Source organism: Aplysia californica, unplaced genomic scaffold (genome assembly GCF_000002075.1).
Source record: "Aplysia californica isolate F4 #8 unplaced genomic scaffold, AplCal3.0 scaffold00336, whole genome shotgun sequence".
In the NCBI taxonomy this organism is placed as follows: domain Eukaryota; kingdom Metazoa; phylum Mollusca; class Gastropoda; order Aplysiida; family Aplysiidae; genus Aplysia; species Aplysia californica.
In genome coordinates, this window is record NW_004797606.1 from 416898 (window position 1) to 438064 (window position 21167).

Here is a 21167-nt window from a genome sequence, read left to right on the forward strand (position 1 = left end):
ACTTCTAAGTGTAGAATTCTGTGTTTGAAACTTATCTGCAGGTAGGGTCAATGATGGGTAGGGCCAGAGACTGTCAATGACATTGCTCGCTTGTCCTAAAAAAAAGCGACCAATTATAATGGCGTGCTAAAAATAAGTATGCAATTTTCCAAAGGAAGTAGTTTCGTTTTGTCTTTTTGTGCCGAAGTGCCGGTGTTTTCGCGAATTATCGGGAAAAGGACTTAGTGCTTCCGAACATTCTAGTGTTCTTACTACTTCCTAACTTAGGTCTAAGGTATGTTTCCTATTGTAGAAAAGACGACTCAGAAACCTGCATATAAAGAGATTGATGATTTTTAAATAAGAGATTTGTATTGAATTTCACTAAAATAGTCATCCTGTACCTTTTTTACTTTTAATTTGCGACATTTACTCGCGCACTGATATTTTGAATTTGAACCTATTTATAGTCAAGCGTCATCAACAGCAACAACACAAACACCGCATATTCTTGATATTCAGGCCTAGATTCCAGTTTTCACTAGATTTCTAGAACCTAGACGCTACACTCGGCCCGTGTCAGGATTGTCACCGTTGTTCACTTACCTTCAAACGACACCGTCGAACGAACGTGTCTACCTATCTAGCAACACTGTAAGTACCGTAAGTAGGCGTGTAGGCTACAAATTTTTAGTTGGCCATGAAAATTGATGTTCACTCCATTCATCATCTTGCAAATTCATTTCCTTTTCCAGACAGAGATCTCATTGTGATTGTCATTAGATTCTAGATCTAGATCTAGATTGGAAGAGGCTAGCCGTAAGTACGGCTAGACTGGCAGTATAGCCGTCTAGCCGTACTTATTCTTATGATGGCTAGACTGACCATTTACAAAAAATAGGCCTACTGAATTGTAAATATACATTTTTAGTGTGCAGTACCTAAAGTATTTGTATTTGAGACGAAACCAGGTGCCTTAATGACAGTGCATGTATTTTAAACCTCCTGTTTTCTAATGTTAATGAAAGTGGCTATTCTCACCCGCACGGAAGTTCTCGCAAGATCAACTCCTCCCCTCTTCTCTCTCTCTGTCTCTTTCTGAATACTGTCTATCGGTGTGGACGATCAAATTGACCCAAAAAAAGTTAAAAAATGATGTTAAAACACAAAAGTAAATTAATTTGGTTGTCTACAAAGATGCTACGGCTATTTAACTTTTCGAATCGAGCCGAACTACGCGGGTCGCCATTTTGATTTGCCCGGAAATTCTCGCGCTACTCCTCTCTCTCTTTCTCTCTCTCTTTCCACTGCCCACAGACAAAATTGTACGCTTTTAGTAGGCTACAATTGTAATGGAACGTTTGTTCACGGCACAGAATTCTACAATTTTTCTGTTATCACAGTGTAGAATTCTGTGGTTTAGGGTAAACGCAAAATTTGGTGAACGCGCACCGGGTGAGAATAGCCTCAAGACTCGCCTGCACTATTCTCACTCCGGGTGAGAATAGAGGTGGCCAATGTTAATAGGGCCTAAGATAAGTACAGCTAGACTGGCAGTCTAGCCTTAAGTACGGGTAGACAGCCAGGCTAGCCGTACTTAAGGACGGCTAGACTGTCAGGCTAGCCGTACTTAATATTGATGGCTGATTTGTAAATGAAATTTTTAGTTTGCAATGCCTAATGTATTTGTATTTCAGACAAAAACCAAAAGGTGCCTTACTGATTTGCATGTATTAATGTATTTGAACCTGAATAATTACTAGATCTAGATCTAATGAGACCTGTGTACTTAACAGGCTTGAGTCGATTGGGCCAATCCTAGATCTAAGTACGGCTAGACTGGCAGTCTAGCCGTACTTAAGTACGGCTAGCCACTTCAATCTAGATTTCTAGATCTAGAATTTGGATCTACGAGGGACGTCCAGAAAGTAAGTACCGTTTTGGCCTCTTTGATTACTTTGAACATTAGCAGACCACCACCAGATCAACTCCGGTAGAAAAGGAAAGGGGGGGGGGGGGTTGATTGGGGGTGCAGGGGGGAGGGGGGTTCACCCCCCTGCTAAAGTCACAAAAATAATAGATGGGCCTAGATCTAGTTTGCGACTGTTTTTAATGCCAAAAAAAAGTATTTCCGGCTGGCGGTCTGCTAATCTTCCATTTTACCCGGTAACCTGGAACAAAGTCATGAAGTAGATCTATACAGACCCGGTAGGGGAACACTTTCGTGATTTTGGAAAGTTTCAGCTCCCAGACCCGGTGGTGGTGGTGTGTGTGTGTGTGTATGTATGTGAGAGAGACGAGAGAGAGAGAGAAATAGAGAGGGTGACTGCTAGACTAGATTGAAATTATGACATTGTTCTTGTCTTCAAATTGTGATTCCCCCAACTCCAAAACAGAGGAAAAGGAAAAACGATCGTTCATCGAAAAGACATCCGCAATCTTCATTTAGATCTAGATATCTAGATCTAGATCTAGGCTACTTCGTGACTTTGTTCCCGGTTACCAGGTCTGTATACACTCCCATATATGACTCTACTTCTCCACGTAGTCACCAGAACTGTTGAGGCATTTGTCATAGCGTGGGATGAGCTTCTGAATGCCCCCATCGTAGAAAGCTGCCGCTTGCGATGTCAGCAGCCTATGTCGAGTCTCTTCTGTGAGATCAGCGTCTGAGTCGAAGTCCTGCCCGGCCAAAAACTTTTTCAAATGCAGGAACAGATCATGAAAGTCACTCGGAGCCAGGTCTGGGCTGTTGTACGATGGGTGTTTCAACTGTTCCCCTCCGAAGGAGGCAATCAGGTTTTGGGTCTGTGCAGACTTGTGAGGAGTTGCATTGTCGTGAAGCAGAACAACGCCGTCGCTAAGCATTCCGTGTCTTTTGTTTTGATTCGCTCTACGCAGTTTTTAAGTGTGTTGCAGTACACATCAGAGTTAATTGTCATCCCATTTCCCAAAATTTCTACTAAAAAAACTCCATGCCTGTCCCAAAATACTGTACACATGCCTTTTTTTTTTCTGACGCAGCTTGTTTGAACTTTTTTGGCTGGGGCGAATCTGTATGCTTCCACTGCAACGACTGCTGCTTTGACTCAGGCGTAGAGTGGTGCAACTAGGTTTTATCGCCTGTCACAATATGAGTAAGAAAGTCATCTACTTCGTCATTGTAACTAATGTAACGAGTCAAGAATGTCAGTGCGCTGGCAGCCCGTTGATCCTTATGCGCTTGTGTCAGCTGCCTGTGTACCCAGCGTGAGCACACCTTTCGATAACCCAAATGCTCAGTGACGATTTCATGCTGAAGCGACCTTGAAATCTCTGGAAAGTTTGAAGAGAGTGAGGAAAGGGTAAAATGCCTGTCTTCCTTTACCTTCTGTCAACTTCGTTATCAAACCATCATTGACCAAAGATGGACGCCCACTCCTGGGTTCATCATGCACATTTTTTCGTCCCTCTTTGAACATGCGAACCCTTTTTCGCACCATGCTTTCGCTCATTGCATTTTCACCATACACTTCAGAAATCTGCCTCTATGAATGTCGCAAGGCTTCGTGTTCATTGCAGTCAGAAAACGAATAAGAAACCAGATTTCACTGTCAGTGTCAGCATAATTTTCAATCTTGGAAGACATGTTGAAGCTTCAAAAGGGTGTAGGATGTTTGATACAAAATGTGGCTGTGTAAACTGGCGGGGAAAAAACTGGGTGAGATGTTTTACAAGCGTTGTAGATTGTTGTTTACAACGGCAAGATGGAAGCTGAGGGCTCTTTCCGGTTCAGTATTGAACACAACAACTCACTGTGGTGCAAAATCGGGAGTATCGTAACCCAGTTCAGAGTAATCAGAGATATATGTGAAAACGGTACTTACATTCTGGACGTCCTGGTAGATTATTCAATTATTTTACAAGTACAAGTGCGGTCAGTTGTTTAACTGCTTTTGCTTTACTGCCACTTGAGTTCTTGAGTGTACTGGCAAAAACTTCCTTTCTGTAGGCCAACTAGATCTAGATTCTAGATCTAGAATCTAGATTCGTTCATAATCATAGAATTTATGAATTTATCCGCCTAGGGCATTACTAGAATCTAACTTACTATAGTATAGTGGGATAAAAAAATTCATGACACAAGTTATCCTCAATAAAGAGTAGGCCTACCATGTTTTTCCTCAATTGAGTCATGATTTAAAAACTTTTCTTCAATAATTTAAAAAAAAAAAAAAATGCCATTATAAATCTCTGTCACGCGGAAAATAGGATTATTCTCAGCACTGCCAAAATCTATATTTCCCACAATCATCTTGCATGGCATGGCCTATATACAGCTCCCCAATGGGCGCTCTTTGGAAATTGCCTACCCGTTCCATTGGCGGCCAGCCATTTGGATACTGTGATACTGTAATTTGCCATGTAAACGTGAAGATTGTTGTGTTGGTTTTTTAAAAAAAATTATTTTTGCCAGAGGGGCAAGCCCCCCCCCTCCCAACAGGGGGGCCGAGCCCCCCCTCAACCCCCCCACTGTTATGGCTAGTGCGCATTAGTAAACACGGTGGGTCCACCAAAGTTCAATCTGGCCCAAATAAATTTTTAATACAAAAAAGGCAGAAAAATATTACTGTAGTTGTAATGTGGTAGGGTTCACTTAGTCTACATGGCCACTTTTGTCCTTAGCAATCACTTCTGTTATGTAAATAAATGGGAAGGCAAAATTCTTAGTTGCAAAACTTGTGTTAAGAAATTAATTTTGTAGTGAACACATTTTTTGCACTGAAAGTTCTCAAAACATGTTTTCAATAAAGCATTAGAAAAAAATAAAATGAGCGACTTTCTTTTAAAAGCGTTAATCCCCTGACCTTTTAAAATGTGAAGAAACGACCAACTTGGATTTTTTTCATTACTATTTAAAGAATTTTCTGGAATATGGCAAGCAGGTGTTTTCAAAACTAAATGTTGATCTGTTACTGTAAGACAAATTGATGTACAGTGGAAACCTGATATAACAGGGATGGTGGGACCTGAGAAAAAGTCCTGTTATATCAGATACCTGTTAAATCAGAAATGCAAGGAAAGTAATCATTTGTGGACTAATTCAGCTGTATTTATTCATATTAGTTTCCTTTGCCACAATCACAAGTGCCCCTGGACATGGGTTTTGACCATGTGGCAGGCCTGCGCATGACACATTATGCATGCATGTAGCTTGGCTTAGGGCTAGATGAAGTCTGCAGCACACCGCAGCCCTCTCTCGCTTCTCCCACTGCATGTGTTTGCAGTGGAGTGGCTTGCTCCATCACTGCGTTTTTCTCTCTCTCTCTCTCTCTCTCTCTCTCTCTCTCTCTCTCTCTCTCTCTCTATCTCTATCTCTCTCTCTCTCTCTCTCTCTCTCTCTCTCTCTCTCTCTCTCTCTCTCTCTCTCTCTCTCTCTCTCTCTCTCTCTCTCTCTCTCTCTCTCTCTCTCTCCCTCCCTCCCTCCCTCCCTCTCTCTCTCTCTCTCTCTCTCTCTCTCTCTCTCTCTCTCTCTCTCTCTCTCTCTGTCTCCATTGTTAACGAGCCTTTGTCCCTGCTGTAACCAATTGGTCTTGGATAAGGCCCTGTTATTGCCGATAACTGTTAATGGAGACAAAGAGTAGGAAAAATCGTGGATTTAAAAAAATCCCTGTTAGTACCGGATCCCTGTTATTACTGGGCCTGTTATATAAATCGTTGTGCAAAATTTGTAGAACATGGGTGGTTGGCGGGTGCTCGAGTGTGATTTGCTCCTTCTTTCCTATCAAACATCTATGGTCCTTATCTCCCCTTCTTCTTTTTTATGTTTGTTACTCTCTTGTAACACCTCTAATCTTCTGGCGCTCATTTGACCTTATGCAGTTGCGAGTGCCATAAAACCTCTACTAAAACTAAAAATTTGTAGAACCTATGTTTGATAGTTGAGATTTGTGACAATAAGTTGCGCTACAAATTTTTTACGACATTGTAGTTGTAAAATGTGAATTTGTCAGTTTGTATTATATTTAAGCTATGGAAAGCACCTAGCACACCTCTGTGATGGGCCCAAATTTGGATGACGTATTTCCGTCATCTATTTTTGTCATCTTCCGGAGTTTCCCTCACAAGTTGACTAGATCTATCTCCTTTTAATATTATTCACCGGGAATGCTGGTGACAAAGTTACTAAAATAAAAAATCAGCGTGTTGTAAACGGCTATTACCAAATCAACTGTTATTTAATTCTGTTTATAGATTAATTATAGATGCATTATCAACATGTTTCAGGTATAGTGTATTGATAAACTCGATATATCATGAGGGATGAGACAAAAAAAACATTGGATATGTGTGATGTTATGACCAATTGAAGATGAAAAATGACAATGTTGGTGTCACCAAAACTTTAATAACATCACTTATATTGTCAAGGATTGATTATTGCAATTCCTTACTGGCTGGTGTACCTGATGAACAGTTACAACAACTACAAAGAGTACAAAATATTGCTGCCAAAATAATTACTAAAAAACTAAAGCATGATCATGTGACTCCTATTTTGAAAGCATTACACTGGCTCCCAGTGAAAGAGCGTATCATATATAAAATCTGTTTAACTTGCTACAAGTGCTTAAATGATTTATCACCGGACTATCTAAAACAGCTTTTAACACCCTATGTGCCTCCTAGAACGCTCAGATCATCTAGTGACAAAACAACCCTTGTTAAGCCTAAAATAAATTTCAAATAAAAAATGGCCAACGCTCTTTTTCATATTTTGCCCCACTTGTTTGGAATAGGCTTCCAAAAACTATCAGAGAAGCAGAAAATCTAGAAATTTTTAAGAAGAAACTAAAATCATTTCTATTTTCATCATATTTCGATTAGACAGAATGCATCCAAGCTGTAGATCGTTGTGAGTTTGTATGTGCGTATGTGCATATGTATGTATGTGTGTATGTGAGTATGTATATGTGTGTGGTGCGTGCGTGAGTGAATATGTGTTTGCATGAGTATGTAACACTATGTATCTTTAAAATTGATTTGTAAATCCATTATATGTATCATGTTAAGCGCATAGAGCATTGCATAAGTGGATATGCGCTATATAAATGCAATCCATTATTATTATTATTATTAATGTTACAAGGTTGCAGATAATGATTGAACAAAAAGAAGAGACAATAGTACAAAAGTTTCCACACTTTGTCTCCGGTGTTCCGATGAATAATAATAAAGGGTGATAGTCAACTCTCGAGGGAAACCCTGGGAGACAACAAAAATAGACGGCGGAAATACGTCAGCTGATCTATATTTGGACCAATCACAGAGGTGTGCTAGGTGCTCTCTATAGCTTCATGTGTTTGTATTAAATCGTGTATTTGGAATTCTGCTGAGCAAGTATAGACAAACCTGTCATAAATTCAAGAAGCAGGTACCGTCAAATTTGTCCAAGTCCAAGATGGAATCATAAAGAAGCCAGAAAAAAATTGTCTCATTTTCGTTTCTGGACAGGGAAATTTAGGCGGAGAGGGGGGGGGGGGGGAATGCGTCATTGTTCCAGAGGCAGAAGGCCAGAACATTTTTAGTTTATGGTGGGATCAGGGGTTGCCTGTCTGATCAGCAAACAGTTAGAAACAGTAAACAGTAATGAAAATTTCACTCCTCCCGAGTGCTTTCCTAGCCTCTCTGATGTGTCAGGTGTGTTGGTCAGCAGTGTTAGTCTTACTTATCCATTGTTTACAGTGCTTGCATCTCATTTGACCTCTGTTTGAAATGTAACAATTCAAGGAACTTTTTTCTCTGCTTGGTGTACTATCAAGGCGGCAGACATTGGTCAGTCTAATTTCACACTGTTGGCTGCATAGAAAAGTTTCCTTGCTGGAGCACCATTCGAGTACTTTCACAAACAGTACAGTGGTGAGATTTCACACCCACACTATCTCACCCTGACCATCTGCACCCTCATGGATGGGGGAACAAGGACCTTGGACTACCCCCAAGTTGCACCCTTTCCCGCTTCCCCGCCTGGTGGCAGAGCATAAAGTTTGTAGCTGATGGAATCAAACTTGAGAGTTGTTTCAAATCAGGGTTGAATGGGCATAGCATTTCCCACCTTGGACTTAGTCAAGTCAATACCCTTCAAATTCAAAGGGAAGGTATTTCTCTTTCTGTTTTCGGGTGGAGTACGTTTCTGTTTTATAATAGAGGTTAGTTTAGAGGAATTTATCAAGGGGGAGCAGGGAGATTTCAGAAAGGCAGATTTGACTTTAAAAATTAATGTGAATAAAATGTGCATATCTGGGTATTAGTTCATTCATGGACCCATTTCGCGCTCTGATTTTTCTAAAGCACTTTTTCATGGGCCTTATTTCGGCACGACAGTAGAGTTTATTGTTTATTTGTGGGCTCCATTGTTCCTCATCAGACTGGAGGTGCAGCCTTTGACCTTAGTATGTTTGCGAGAGGGTGTTCTCCGTTGATCTCAACAGGAGAGATAAGGATTCCTTAGCCAGAATATGGACATGCTTGTTTCTGTGGATGCCTGCATGGCTACCTGCACAGCTACTTACTCCATATATGCTTTTCCTGTTCAGCCAAGGAGTGAATCCTTATCGATTTTAGGGTTTTAGAGTTTGAAATTAGTGAAATGAGACAAGACAAGGGATTGGACAGAATTTGTAAAGAAGATTTTACTACAGAATCCAATGCCATGTTCCTGGTAGTGGCCTATACAGAGAAAAATAGAGGCTCCAGGATGAAGCTTCCTCCGAGTGTTGCTTTAGGATTGGACAGTGGTCCCTACAGCTGAATTCGATTGAGTTTTGAGTTTGAATAACTTAACTTCAAATTACTTACTTACTTACTACCCATTACGCCATCTGGCGTTTTAGGGCAGTAACAAAGGATCTCCAGCTCTGTTTGTTTTGGGCCATCTTGGTCAGCGTTCCCCACGAATGATTCCAGGACTTCATTTCAGACTCTACTGTGCCTCTCCATTTACTTCAAAATGTATACACAATTATGTTCCGATTCTTACAGTTTGATTTTTAAAAGTCATAAGAAAAATATTTTTAATTTGATGGGAGGGGGGGTCGGCTCTGGTGGTCTAGAGGTTACGATGTTCAGCTCTCACTCAATAGGTCCCGCGTTTGAAACATGACAGGAACAGAAAATGATGTTCTCCTTTCACCTCCTTTCCTGCTCTCTGACCATGCTCTGTCTTCTGCTTTCGTCTCCACTTTTTGCCGCCCCCTTCCTCTGGGCTCCTGAATGTGAATTAGTTATTGTAAAAAATGCTTATATAATATTTTACTGGATAAAAAGTATGACCCACAAAAGGGAATGGGAAGTAATTTCCTGTTATCTCAGTATGTCCCATAAAAAAGGGGACACAAAATACTCTGTGTATGCAAAATGTGGAAGTATGGGGAGGGCTAGAATTTTAGATTTGTACACTTTCAGTTTGTGCTGAAAATATGAGAAGTGCATTCAAATTTAATCAAAATGCAGAATGGTATAGGTCATTGCTGTAAAAATGGATATTTTTTGTCTTTTCACAGATGCCTGAAATTCAACCTGCTGAAGAGATGGAGGGGGAGAAGGAAACTTTTGCCTTTCAAGCTGAGATTGCACAGTTGATGAGCTTGATCATCAACACATTCTACAGCAACAAGGAAATCTTCTTGAGAGAGTTGATCTCAAATGCTTCTGATGCCTTAGACAAAATCAGATATGAATCTCTGACAGATCCAAGCAGATTAGACTCTGGAAAGGATTTGCAAATCAGAATCGTACCTGACAAGGAGAACAAGACCCTCATCATTGAGGACTCTGGAATTGGCATGACAAAGGCTGACTTGGTGAACAACCTAGGAACCATTGCCAAATCAGGTACGAAGGCTTTCATGGAAGCCCTGCAAGCTGGGGCTGACATTTCTATGATTGGACAGTTTGGTGTAGGTTTCTACTCTGCTTACCTGATAGCTGACCGTGTTGTGGTGGAGTCCAAACACAACGATGATGAGCTGTACACATGGGAGTCTTCAGCTGGTGGTTCCTTCACAATAGCCTCTGGCACTGGAGCCCCGCTGGCTCGTGGTACAAGAATCACTCTGTATGTCAAGGAAGATCAGGTGGAATATTTGGAAGAGAAAAGAATTAAAGATGTTATCAAGAAACACAGCCAGTTCATTGGTTATCCCATCAAACTGTTGGTGGAGAAGGAACGGGAGAAGGAAGTTTCTGATGATGAAGAGGAGGAAGAAAAAAAAGAGGATGACAAGGAAGAGAGCAAAGAAGAGGACAAGCCCAAAGTGGAGGATTTGGATGAAAATGATGATGAAGATGCAGAGAGTAAGGACAAGAAAAAGAAGAAGACCGTCAAAGAAAAATATAACGAAGAGGAAGAGCTGAACAAGACCAAGCCTCTGTGGACAAGAAATGCTGACGACATTACGCAAGAGGAGTATGCTGAGTTCTACAAGTCCCTTACCAATGACTGGGAAGACCATCTGGCAGTGAAACATTTCTCAGTAGAAGGGCAGTTGGAATTCAGAGCTCTCCTATTTATTCCAAAGAGGGCTCCTTTTGATATGTTTGAGAATAAGAAAAAGAAGAACAACATCAAATTGTATGTACGAAGAGTATTTATTATGGACAACTGTGAAGATCTCATTCCAGAGTATTTGAACTTTGTGAAGGGTGTTGTGGACTCTGAAGATCTCCCTCTGAATATCTCGAGAGAAATGTTGCAGCAAAGCAAAATTCTCAAAGTCATCCGAAAGAATCTGGTCAAGAAATGTATTGAACTCATTGAAGATGTGGCAGAAGACAAGGAAAATTACAAGAAGTTGTACGAACAGTTTGCCAAAAGTTTAAAGGTAAGTTGGGGCCTTTAATGGCAAAAATTGTTGCTAAAATCACAAAAGTTTAGGAAATAAAACAAGTAAGATTAGATTACGTACTACACTTAACATCAAAATGTTTTTGTCATAATTTTCTCAGGACGATGATAATGGTACTTAATGGCAGTGGTTTTTATGGGTTGAACTTGTTTTTGTATGGGGTAGTTTTGTGATCGCTGTCTTCTTGCATAAAGTTTTTGTCTCCATCAAAAGAAGATACAGTTTGATTTTTTTTTTATGGCAGTGTCTTTAGAAATTTATTAAGGGTCGTGCTGTAAGTTTAATAGGTGTAACTTCATAAAATTTTGTGAAGTAAAATATAAGCATTATTTTATTTTCATTTGCCATATATTGGAATGCTTTACGGTAAAGTAGGATTCTCTGCATAAGTCATGCTCTGTTGGGCTGTCAAGCCAAAAGTGGATTTGAAAAAATTAAGATGTCATTAAAAAAAATGTTAAAACTTTTTAGCCGGGGAAATAAGTAGGCCTTAATTTTTTTCCAGCTCGGCATTCATGAAGACAGCACGAACAGGAAAAAGCTGGCTGACTTCTTGAGATACTATTCATCACAGTCAGGAGATGAATACACGTCGCTGAAAGACTATGTTTCCCGAATGAAGGAAAACCAAAAGGACATCTACTACATTACTGGTAATGAGGATAGCATAATTTTCTTTGTTTAAGGGGTGGGTGGGGGAGAGAGAATATTTTGCTTTTGTGTTTCCAGTCTCTTTGCTACCAATGGGTGCCCATTTAACCTCTTATGTACTAACCTTCCCATGTCATTCTTTTGTACATTGTAGAAGTAATTTTTGACCGTTGATAGTGACCCTGACACATTTTTCTCACAAGAAATAGAAAAGAGGCTACAGTTTAAATGAAAAGGGATAAGCAATGTGTTTTCTCTTTTGACACTTAGAGGCAGATAGATAGATAGATAGATAGATATAGTCAAACCCCTTTATTGCCTACCTTGGGACGAGCATGAAGTTGACGGTGCAATGGGGCTAGCGGTATGACGGAATAGCACAGATTATCATTTTAGCTAGCGGTGGAGTGGTAGAGACTATAGAGGCAAACTGTAGCCAGCTGTGACTCATCTAGATCTGTCTTGAGAGATTGCCATGTGCAAGGAAAAAAAACGACTATCAACTAGTTATATGTGCAGCTCTAGCTGAACTTAAAATTAATTCAGATTGAAAATTTCTGTTGGATCAGAAGCGAGGCTATACGAGTCAAAGACCCCTGTAAACATAGAGTTAAATTGTTTTTTTTACCTGATACTCACCGATCCTCAGACTGCCTCTGACCTTTCATGCAGATTTGAGTGTTGAGTCCTCACAATGTAAAACTTGGTCATTTGGCTAAAATCGGGCAACGCCAGATATTTTTACAGTTCTAGGGTTTTTTCAGGCAACTGAAAAATTTCTTATCATATCTTATTAGAATTGGTACATAATTTGCCTAAAATCCTTATTATTATTATATTATTATCCTAAAACCACACATCTTAAAAATGCTAGACCCAATACAGAACCAAGGACTCCGCCTCGCTCTGGGGGCTTTCCGCACTTCTCCGGTAGAGAGCCTCCAGGCCGAGGCCAACATACCACCACTCTCACTCAGACGCACACAACTCTCACTACAATACGCAGTAAAACAGAGCTCAACACCGGAAAATCCAGCGCACAACAGCATTTTCGAAACAACCCAGAAACCAAAACAAATTCCAAAACAACGAAAAACTCATCAAACCCTTCGGCCTCAGAGTCCTCGAGGACCTCAAAAACTTACACTTTTCCAAACAAGACATCCAACAAATTCTTTTCCCCGACCTCCCTCCGTGGCACCTCACCAAGGCAAAAGTAGACTTACAGCTGACCACGCACAACAAAGAAAGCACAAACACCAAAACTTTTTAAACAGAATACAAAAAACTAATAGATAAATACCCCGGTGCGGAGCTCATCTTCACGGATGGCTCCAAAAAAGACAATGAAGTGGGCGCCGCAGCCGTATCTCCCAACAATACACACCAGAGGAGACTCCATCCTGAAGCCTCCATTTTCACTGCGGAGGCCACTGCCATTGACATGGCACTGGACTCTGTAGAAAATTCTCCTAACAAATCTTTCCTTATCCTTTCTGACTCTCTGTCTTGCATCACCTCACTCACAAACTACACACTCTTACACCCAAAAATAGTTAGGCTACAACAGAAAATTCATACACTATCCGAAACAGGAAAAAACATCATGTTCGCATGGATACCCAGCCATGTGGGCATCCGAGGAAACGAGCAGGTAGACGAACTGGCGAAGAAAGCTTCATCCCTTCTCCTGGGATCAACGACAAACACTCTCCCACAGACTGAATTTAGAAATAAAGTCAAAAAGTACACCTCCAGTCTGTGGGAGGGCCACTGGGAAAAGCAGAAAAATAATAAATTATATGAAATTAAACCCAAACTAGAACAGCGAAATCCTTCGGACCTCTCCAGAAGAGACGAAGTCATTTTTACTCGATTGCGCATCGGACACACGGCCATGACCCACAAATACCTCCTACAGGGAGATGAGAAGCCGTTCTGTGTCGGATGCGACACAGATTTTACCATTAACAGAATGTCTAGACTTTGGAGAGATCCAAAGGAAGTATTATAAATGCAAGAAATTGCAAGATATTTTTTCCGTCGTTGTTCCCAGCAGAATTTTGAATTTTATAAAGGCCATTGGCCTTTATGGCAAGTTGTAAAATGAAAAATGAAAACGTACTATTTAAAATTTTTATTGTTACCTATAAGAGTTGTTTTAAATCACAAATATATTTACACTAAATTTTAATATTTTAACATTTTAGCATTTTAAAGTCAATTAGTTGACCAGTCGTGGAGTGAACTTTTGCGAAAGTAAACAACTTGTGTTTCGCGCGTTCATATGACCTTAGCAGTTGCGAGCGCCGTAAAACCCTATACTACATACATCCTTATTATTATGTATGTTTTAAATCTGCTATAGTGTGAAAATTATTTATCAGAACGCCGAATACCTAGATTTCATTTTAAGAAGTGAATGATTTAAGTTTCAGATATGTCATTCAAATGCAAATTAAGACAAAACTGAGTAAAAACAAAGCTATACTTTACTTTCACTAGTGCCTAAGTTTTCTGAAGAAAGCTCCTTTTCACTTGTCTGGTTTGGATCATTGATATCCTATTCAGAATCACTTAGCAACAGCTTTTCATGCGGCCAACAAACACAAGACGACTCCCACTTCAATCAGAGTACAAGCTTTCCAGATGTTTCTTCCCAAATTCAGGCCCAAGTTTAGCACCATTGTGTCAGTGGTATGGTAGTTGTAATTAAGTTTTGTTTAAGACTTCTTCTTATGAAATGCTATGCTTAAAGTGTAGGAGGGGCTGTTATCAAATTTCCTCCATAATGCTTGGCTTTGTTTCCTTTCATTTTTGACAGGTTAAATCGAGAGCAGAATGGGTGTGCTTATATGACCTTATGAAGTTGCGAGGGCTGTGAAACCTTACTAAAACTAAAAAGCAGAATGGGTCTTTTAATTGATCTTTTATAAACTTGAGTATATTGTCGAGAAATATTTGTGCCTCTAAGTATATTGGGGGTAGCTTCAGGTTCTTAAGCAAAGATGACGATACATGGATTGCCTTGTTGCATTTATGTATGCATTCATGTGTTAAAATATACATATATATATATATATATATATATATATATATATATATATATATATATATATATATATATATATATATATATATTTGTCGAGCGGGTGAAGAAGAGGGGATTCGAAGTGATCTACATGACTGACCCTATTGATGAATACTCTGTGCAGCAGCTGAAGGAGTATGAAGGCAAAAACCTTGTGTGTGTCACAAAGGAGGGCTTGGAACTCCCAGAGGATGAAGAGCAGAAGAAGAAATTTGAGGAGGCAAAGGCTCGGTTTGAAGGACTTTGCAAAGTCATGAAGGAGATCCTTGACAAGAAAGTTGAGAAGGTAAGCTATTGTTCATTTAGTTTAGTAAGAGTTTTACGGTATTTGCAACACCAAAAGGTCTTTATATGTAAGTACCGAAGATTGGAAGTGTTTTTAGAGAATAGAAAGAAAAGAACGAGGGGGCTCTCGTTGTCGTGTTCGCCTCTCATTCAATAGGTCTCAGGTTCGAAACCTGACAGTAATGGAAAATTTCTTCTCTAAAATGTTCACCTTACTTGCTCTCTAATCATTTTCCAGCATATGCTTTCCTCACCACTTTTGGCCTTCCCCTTAATGTCTCCCATGCGCTCACATGACCTTGTGCAGTTGCGAGCAAGGTAAGACTCTTACCAAAACAAAACATGCTATGAAAGGAGCAAGCAAACCACCCCAGACCACATACCAATCACCCACTGAGCTATTGTGTGGAGAATCAAATGGTTTTGATACTGTGCCTTATGTGGCTAGTAGTGCTCTTTGTCTGTCCCATGTCTAGTTTTCGAGCTATAGCTACCTACAAAAGAATTGCCCTAAGATCTTACAAAATAACTTATATGTGTAGAAATTGCCTGCTAAGCATGGTGGCAAAGTTTTAAGCCTACAGATGGCCCTTTTTTTAAAACTTCTTTTTGTAGATGCATTGGTCATCATCGAACATTGAAGGAAGAACTTTTTTTTTTTTAACTCACTGGAGACTGGGCCTTTTTTGGGTCTACATACACACAAGACTGGTGTTTTTGGGGTATTTCAATACTTCAAACAACACCCTTCCCAAAGACATACAACTAACATTTTTATACACATAACAGATCTAGACATGCCCAATATGACACAAAAAAACAGAAAGGCAATATCTTTTATAGTTTTTTAGAAATGATTTTTTGAAAATGTGCTAAAATTTGTTGTTCGCCAAAATTTTTTGACGTAATGTCTTGTGTTAAAAAAACAACAACAAAACCCCCCAGTAATTAATCTTGTGTGTGTCTTTTATTGTGTTTTGTATTTCAAAATGAATAAAAAGTCCAAACTCATGAATAGGCAGGTAATCGATATGGTAATCCTTGTGTATTAGCTGTCTAATCCACTTCAGTGTGAAAAAAACAGGGCTCTAGACAAAGCGAAATTTTGCCTAGTCTAGATCTAGAACATTCGCTATCAGAATCAGTGTTTTGATGCTCATTTACATTGAAATCAGGATCCCCATGGTCTAAAATATCATAATCAGAATTTTCTGAACTGCCAAAGTCATACAAACACTTGAAAAATGTTTGCTTTTCGTGCTACCAAGTGGGTGGTTGGCGGGTGCTCTGGTGTGGTTTGCTCCTTCTTTCCTATCAAACATCTATCGTCTTGATCCCTTTTTTCTTTTTTTGTGTTTGTGACTCTCTTGTAACGCCTAATCTTCGACCTTATTGTGATGCAAGTGCCGTAAAACTTACTAAAACTAAACGTGCTGCCATCGTACTGACAAAGTGTTGCAAGAACAGACACCAGTCAGAGAAACGAAAGTAGGGCCTCGGTGTGACTAACTTTCCTTTCGGGTCAATAACTCAAAAAGTTTCCAGCCAATTTCAGTGAAACTTGGCACGAAACGAAATGAAGGTCGGCTGCACGGTAAGAGACGGTTCGCACAACGTTTGCGCGCATACTTTGCCGAGGAGAAAACGCGAAACTTGTGCTTACAGGGGGTGCGTGTACCGCCTCTCGGGGAAATATTGGTGCTCGCAAATGTTGCGTGAACCGTCTCCAGTGAGTTAATTTTTAAAAATAATTTTTGGGAACCAATAAAGTTTAGCGGGTGGGAAATTAGCACAGATTTTCCCTGTTCAAATGGTCAAAGTCATAAATTTTCCAAACTTTATGTTTGTAGATCTATGTTCAGTATTTATATTTTGGGGATTTAAAAATGTTATTCATGATTTCCATGTTTGGAAAACATCTGGATGATGCTTCAACTACTTGAGGTTTCAGTTACTGTAATAAGACCATTACCTACCAATGTGCCATAAAATAAATTTGGCTTGTTGTTGCTGTGGGTTCTGGCAAGAATAGTTAGAAATTGATCCTGACCTTGTAGTTGTGTACCTGGCTTATTATTGTACTAATGGAGACTGGTGAATCTGGTCTTGATAATGGGCAAGGTCAGGGTTTGGTTTGAAACTTCCACCCTGATATTGTTTGAGACTTGGCTTAACACTTTGCAGTCACACAGCCAGCAGTACAAAATACCCCATCTGGTCACCCAGCCAGGAGGGCGACTACAACGGACTTCTCTGGCCTGGTGCAGAACTGCGCCAGGTGACCGGAACAGATAATGACTGCAAAGTGTTAGAGATTTAATGTTAGAAGAATGAGTTCAGCAACTTTGATGTTCTTTTGATATTTATTGTTGGTATTTTTATATGTAAATGATTGTGTTAAAATTTTAATTTTTCGAGAATGGCATTGAGAGTATAAGCCTATCTTAGATTTTTAGAGAAAGTGCCTTTGGGGCTAAGTGTGTCTCCTCGAAAAGATATATTGGTTGATTCCTTTAAGTAACCTTCAATATCTCTATACTATATGTAACTTTTGAAAAGCTGAGGCTTTTATTAAAAGACTTTATAATTTTATTCATGGAATGTTTACTTTGCTTGTTTTCTTTGGAAAAAATTAGTGCACTCCCATGTAGTCCCATGTAGTCTTTTTCAGGCAGTGGGCCATTAATGTAAGAAGCAGGAAATCAAATTTTACCTACTTTTTTGCCTCTTGTTATTTCAAGACTAGGTCGTCTTTTAAATTGTAAATTCATGTTACATACATATATATATATTACTGTCCTTATACTACAGTACTTTACTTGTTCTTAAATTTTGGTACTCTGTCAACTGTGTTATCATGGACCAATAGCTGCAGGCGGGAGGAGACAGCCAGCAAATAACAATTTGGGAAAGTGAGTCGTCGATCATGGTATAGCAACACATTCTTTTACTCTCCTCCTCAGGTCGTTGTGTCAAACCGCCTTGACACATCACCCTGCTGCATCGTCACCTCTCAGTATGGTTGGTCAGCCAATATGGAGAGAATCATGAAGGCTCAGGCGCTGCGGGACACCAGCACCATGGGCTACATGGCAGCTAAGAAGCATATGGAGATCAACCCTGATCATCCTATCATCAACACGCTGAAGGAGAAGGTCGATGCCGACAAGAATGACAAAGCTGTCAAAGACTTGTGTTTGTTGCTGTTCGAGACATCACTTCTTGCCTCTGGTTTCAGCTTGGAAGATCCTTCTTCTCATGCCAACAGAATTCATCGAATGGTCAAGCTTGGTTTGGGTAAGCCATACTTACAGTTGTTCTTAGAATTGTAGATTTTTTTTGGTCAGAAAATCATTGCTATACCCAGACATGCTACTCATCCCGATTAAATCGGGATGTCCCAATTTTTTTTCCGCCCCAAATCGCAAGCATCCCAATTTCAGTCATGTGTATCTCACTTGTGTAGACACTTGGGCAAATTGGGCGGAGAGTGCTTGATGTGATACTTCAGGATTTTAAAAAAATTGATTATAAAAACACACGCATACACACACACAAACACCCAGGGCGTATAGGGCATACATGAATATGTTTATGGACACCCCAGGAAAATTTTTAGTCAGCTTGGCAGTCACCTTGGTGATTTGTCATTGATCTCGCTTTTTCCCCCCTGAGACCCTGACTTTTAGATTTCATAGAGTGGCAGGTCTGTATACCGATCAAATGAGACGCAACAGAGGAATAAAAAGCCCCAGATTTTTCATGACTGATGTTATCTTATCTTCTTCAGATTAGCAGAATGGTGTACAGTATGGCCCCTTACGCTCATCAGAAATTTTTCCCAACATTTGAAGTGATAATACCTACTCTGGACTATTACATTCTTTCTTAACAGTATCACCTTCTGTTATATATGTAACTTGCCTCTTAAATGCTTTCTCCATACTTGTAAATGATTCTGGCTCCAGAAGGTAATTTTCTCTTTAATACATCTTAATTCACTGTAAATGGACATCTTGTCTGATCATTTCACTATTTTTTAACTTTAAGGGCTTTTGTTATGTGTAGCATTACTTATCACTCTAGTGGGAGCATAGAGTGCCACCAAATTTCTTCCTTTTATCTCTGTGTTTGGCGAGTCATCTAAGCTTATTTTTAGAGTCTTTCATACCTCTGGTCTTTCGCATCTAGTGTTCTCTAGTGCTATATATACCAGTTTTGTGTGCATGGTTCTGTTGAACATTCAATGTTGTGTAGGCTTTACCAAGTGATCCAAGTTTGTTTTTGTTTTAGGTTACAGCACGTTTTCTATTGAATGGTTTAAAAATCAAGATTAAAATTTTTTAAAATATTTTTTTTTGGGGTGGAAAAATGATAAAATGCTCTTGGTATTGAAATAGATTCCTGTCTCTAGAAATGTTTGTAATACTGATGTAATATTCCTGTGTAGTTATATTGATAGGGATGTTCCTTTTATCCAACAGGCATTGATGACGATGATGGTGCCTCTGGTGATGCTGCTGACGAGGCTGCTGCCGGAGATGAGATTCCAGCTCTGGAAGGAGATGATGATGATGCGTCTCGCATGGAGGAAGTGGATTAATCTCCTAAATTTTGCCGTTGTTTGGATTGTTTAATTTGATTGCCTTTTCAATCCTAATGTACTGTGAAAAGCTGCTGTTTTCTACTCTTATTTGGTGTATTTTGTAAAATTATGATCCATATTTGCTTATGAGCCAGCCTGTACGGTAGTCTCATTCACTTGATAGCACTTTTCATATGTCATTTAGTTTTCCTTTGGTTTTGTCTTCAAATTGAACATTCCAAAAGAACAAAACAAACCAAACAGCTCAAAGACCAAAACAGGACTACTGCCAGTTTTTACACACATCTTGTTTATTTATTTATTGATATTGTTCCAGTTATTTTGAGAATTAATAAATTTCATCATGTTATTAATTTCAACAATTTGGATATTCATTTGTCTTGTCCCAAGTCCATTGCAAAATTTTAAAAATCCAGTTGAAAGTAGAGCTCATAAACCCCTGAGCAGGAATTAAAGAGAACTATAAATGATTGGACTGTCCGATAGTAACTGTAGGCCTACCACATTCACCAGGTTGAAGTGAGAGAAAATTTATGTAAATTTGTATGATCTCAAGAAAAGCTATTTGGTCTGCCCACACTGAACTGAAGTTAATATCATGATGCAGGCTTCACTGAACCGGGTGTGTAATTTCCTGTCAAGAAAGAGCTGCTTGAGAAATCTATGAGGCTCAAAGAACTGGAAGTAAACTCTACTGCTCTTTTCAACACAAGAATTTTAGGATAATAAATTCTCACTTCTTTTCTCCTGGTATTTCATCTCGGGGGCTTTTGAAAGGTATTGTTTACTTCTCTGAATGAAAGTTGTACTTTTCTGTCTTTATAAATCCAAGGCATTGCTGTCATTTCATATTGCTTACAAGTTACTTGTCTACTCTGGGTTTTTTTGTGTCAGGATGCAGTGAAATCAGGCGTTCTTCTATTTTTGGGCATGTTGAGTTATTGGTATCGACTGAGAGCTTATTCATTTGCTTTGCTTTTTTAACACTTTGCCATCACGAGGCTCATATAGTAAAAACCCTTGTCATCAAAGGCAAAGGCATTTTGGGGAAAATCCAATGAAACTGGTGGTCTGTGTGTGTGTGTGTGTGTGTGTGTGTGTGTGTGTGTATGTGTGTGCATTAATGTTTATTGCTTGAGAAGAAAGGAAGTAGTAAGAAAGGTTTTTGAAAAATGGGTATTCCAATGTAAAGCGCATTGAGCTACTTTTTTTGGAAATGCGCTATATAAATGTTATATATTATTATTATTATTATTATTAAACATCGTCGATCGGCAAGATCTGGCGGCAAAGTGTTAATGAAAAAAAGCCATCTATCTGGAATAGAAGTCAAGATATTTGCGTTTAAAGGAGATGAGGTTGCCTGGTTTCAGTGGTGAAATTAACGAGAAAATGGCCCCCAAAGTTTGGTGACTCAACGTTTTTCAGTAAAATTCACATGAAATATGTGAGGCAGCGTGGTGAAATCGGGCGCTTGTCAAAATTATGAAATCAAAGATACAGGAGTTTTGCCAGTCTGGCAATTTTTATGGAATTTTTGTTTTTTTGGCTCAGCACCTTGTATGCCTATATAAAAACACATTTCCATATATGTAAATTTTACTGAAAACATATTAAAGGCACAAAATATGTAATTTTTCAGTTTTCAAGGACTCTCAAGCTATGAAGT

General features: G+C 39.3%; 2 protein-coding genes across 2 annotated transcripts; one reads left to right on the forward strand and one right to left on the reverse strand.

Moving 5' to 3' along the window:
- The first annotated feature begins 435 nt into the window (after positions 1-435).
- On the forward strand, positions 436-19857 carry LOC101859343 (heat shock protein 83). The gene is made up of 6 exons (XM_013085028.2): positions 436-633; positions 9522-10841; positions 11371-11534; positions 14641-14893; positions 17856-18189; positions 19377-19857. The coding sequence occupies exons 2-6, from the start codon at positions 9522-9524 to the stop codon at positions 19493-19495; spliced, it is 2190 nt and encodes a 729-aa protein (XP_012940482.1). The 5' UTR covers positions 436-633; the 3' UTR covers positions 19496-19857.
- On the reverse strand, positions 2512-2847 carry LOC101861826 (histone-lysine N-methyltransferase SETMAR-like). The gene has a single exon (XM_005102733.1). The coding sequence runs from the start codon at positions 2845-2847 to the stop codon at positions 2512-2514; it is 336 nt and encodes a 111-aa protein (XP_005102790.1).
- Positions 19858-21167: the final 1310 nt, after the last annotated feature.

Coding starts and splice junctions, on each gene's coding strand:
- LOC101861826 (XM_005102733.1), bottom strand. CDS start 2,847: ATGCTTAGCGACGGCGTTGTTCTGCTTCACGACAATGCAACTCCTCAC.
- LOC101859343 (XM_013085028.2), top strand. CDS start 9,522: ATGCCTGAAATTCAACCTGCTGAAGAGATGGAGGGGGAGAAGGAAACT. Junction 11,535..14,640: donor ACTGGTAATGAGGATAGCAT/AATTTTCTTTGT, acceptor TATATATATATA/TATATATATATATATATTTG. Junction 14,894..17,855: donor TTGACAAGAAAGTTGAGAAG/GTAAGCTATTGT, acceptor TCTCCTCCTCAG/GTCGTTGTGTCAAACCGCCT.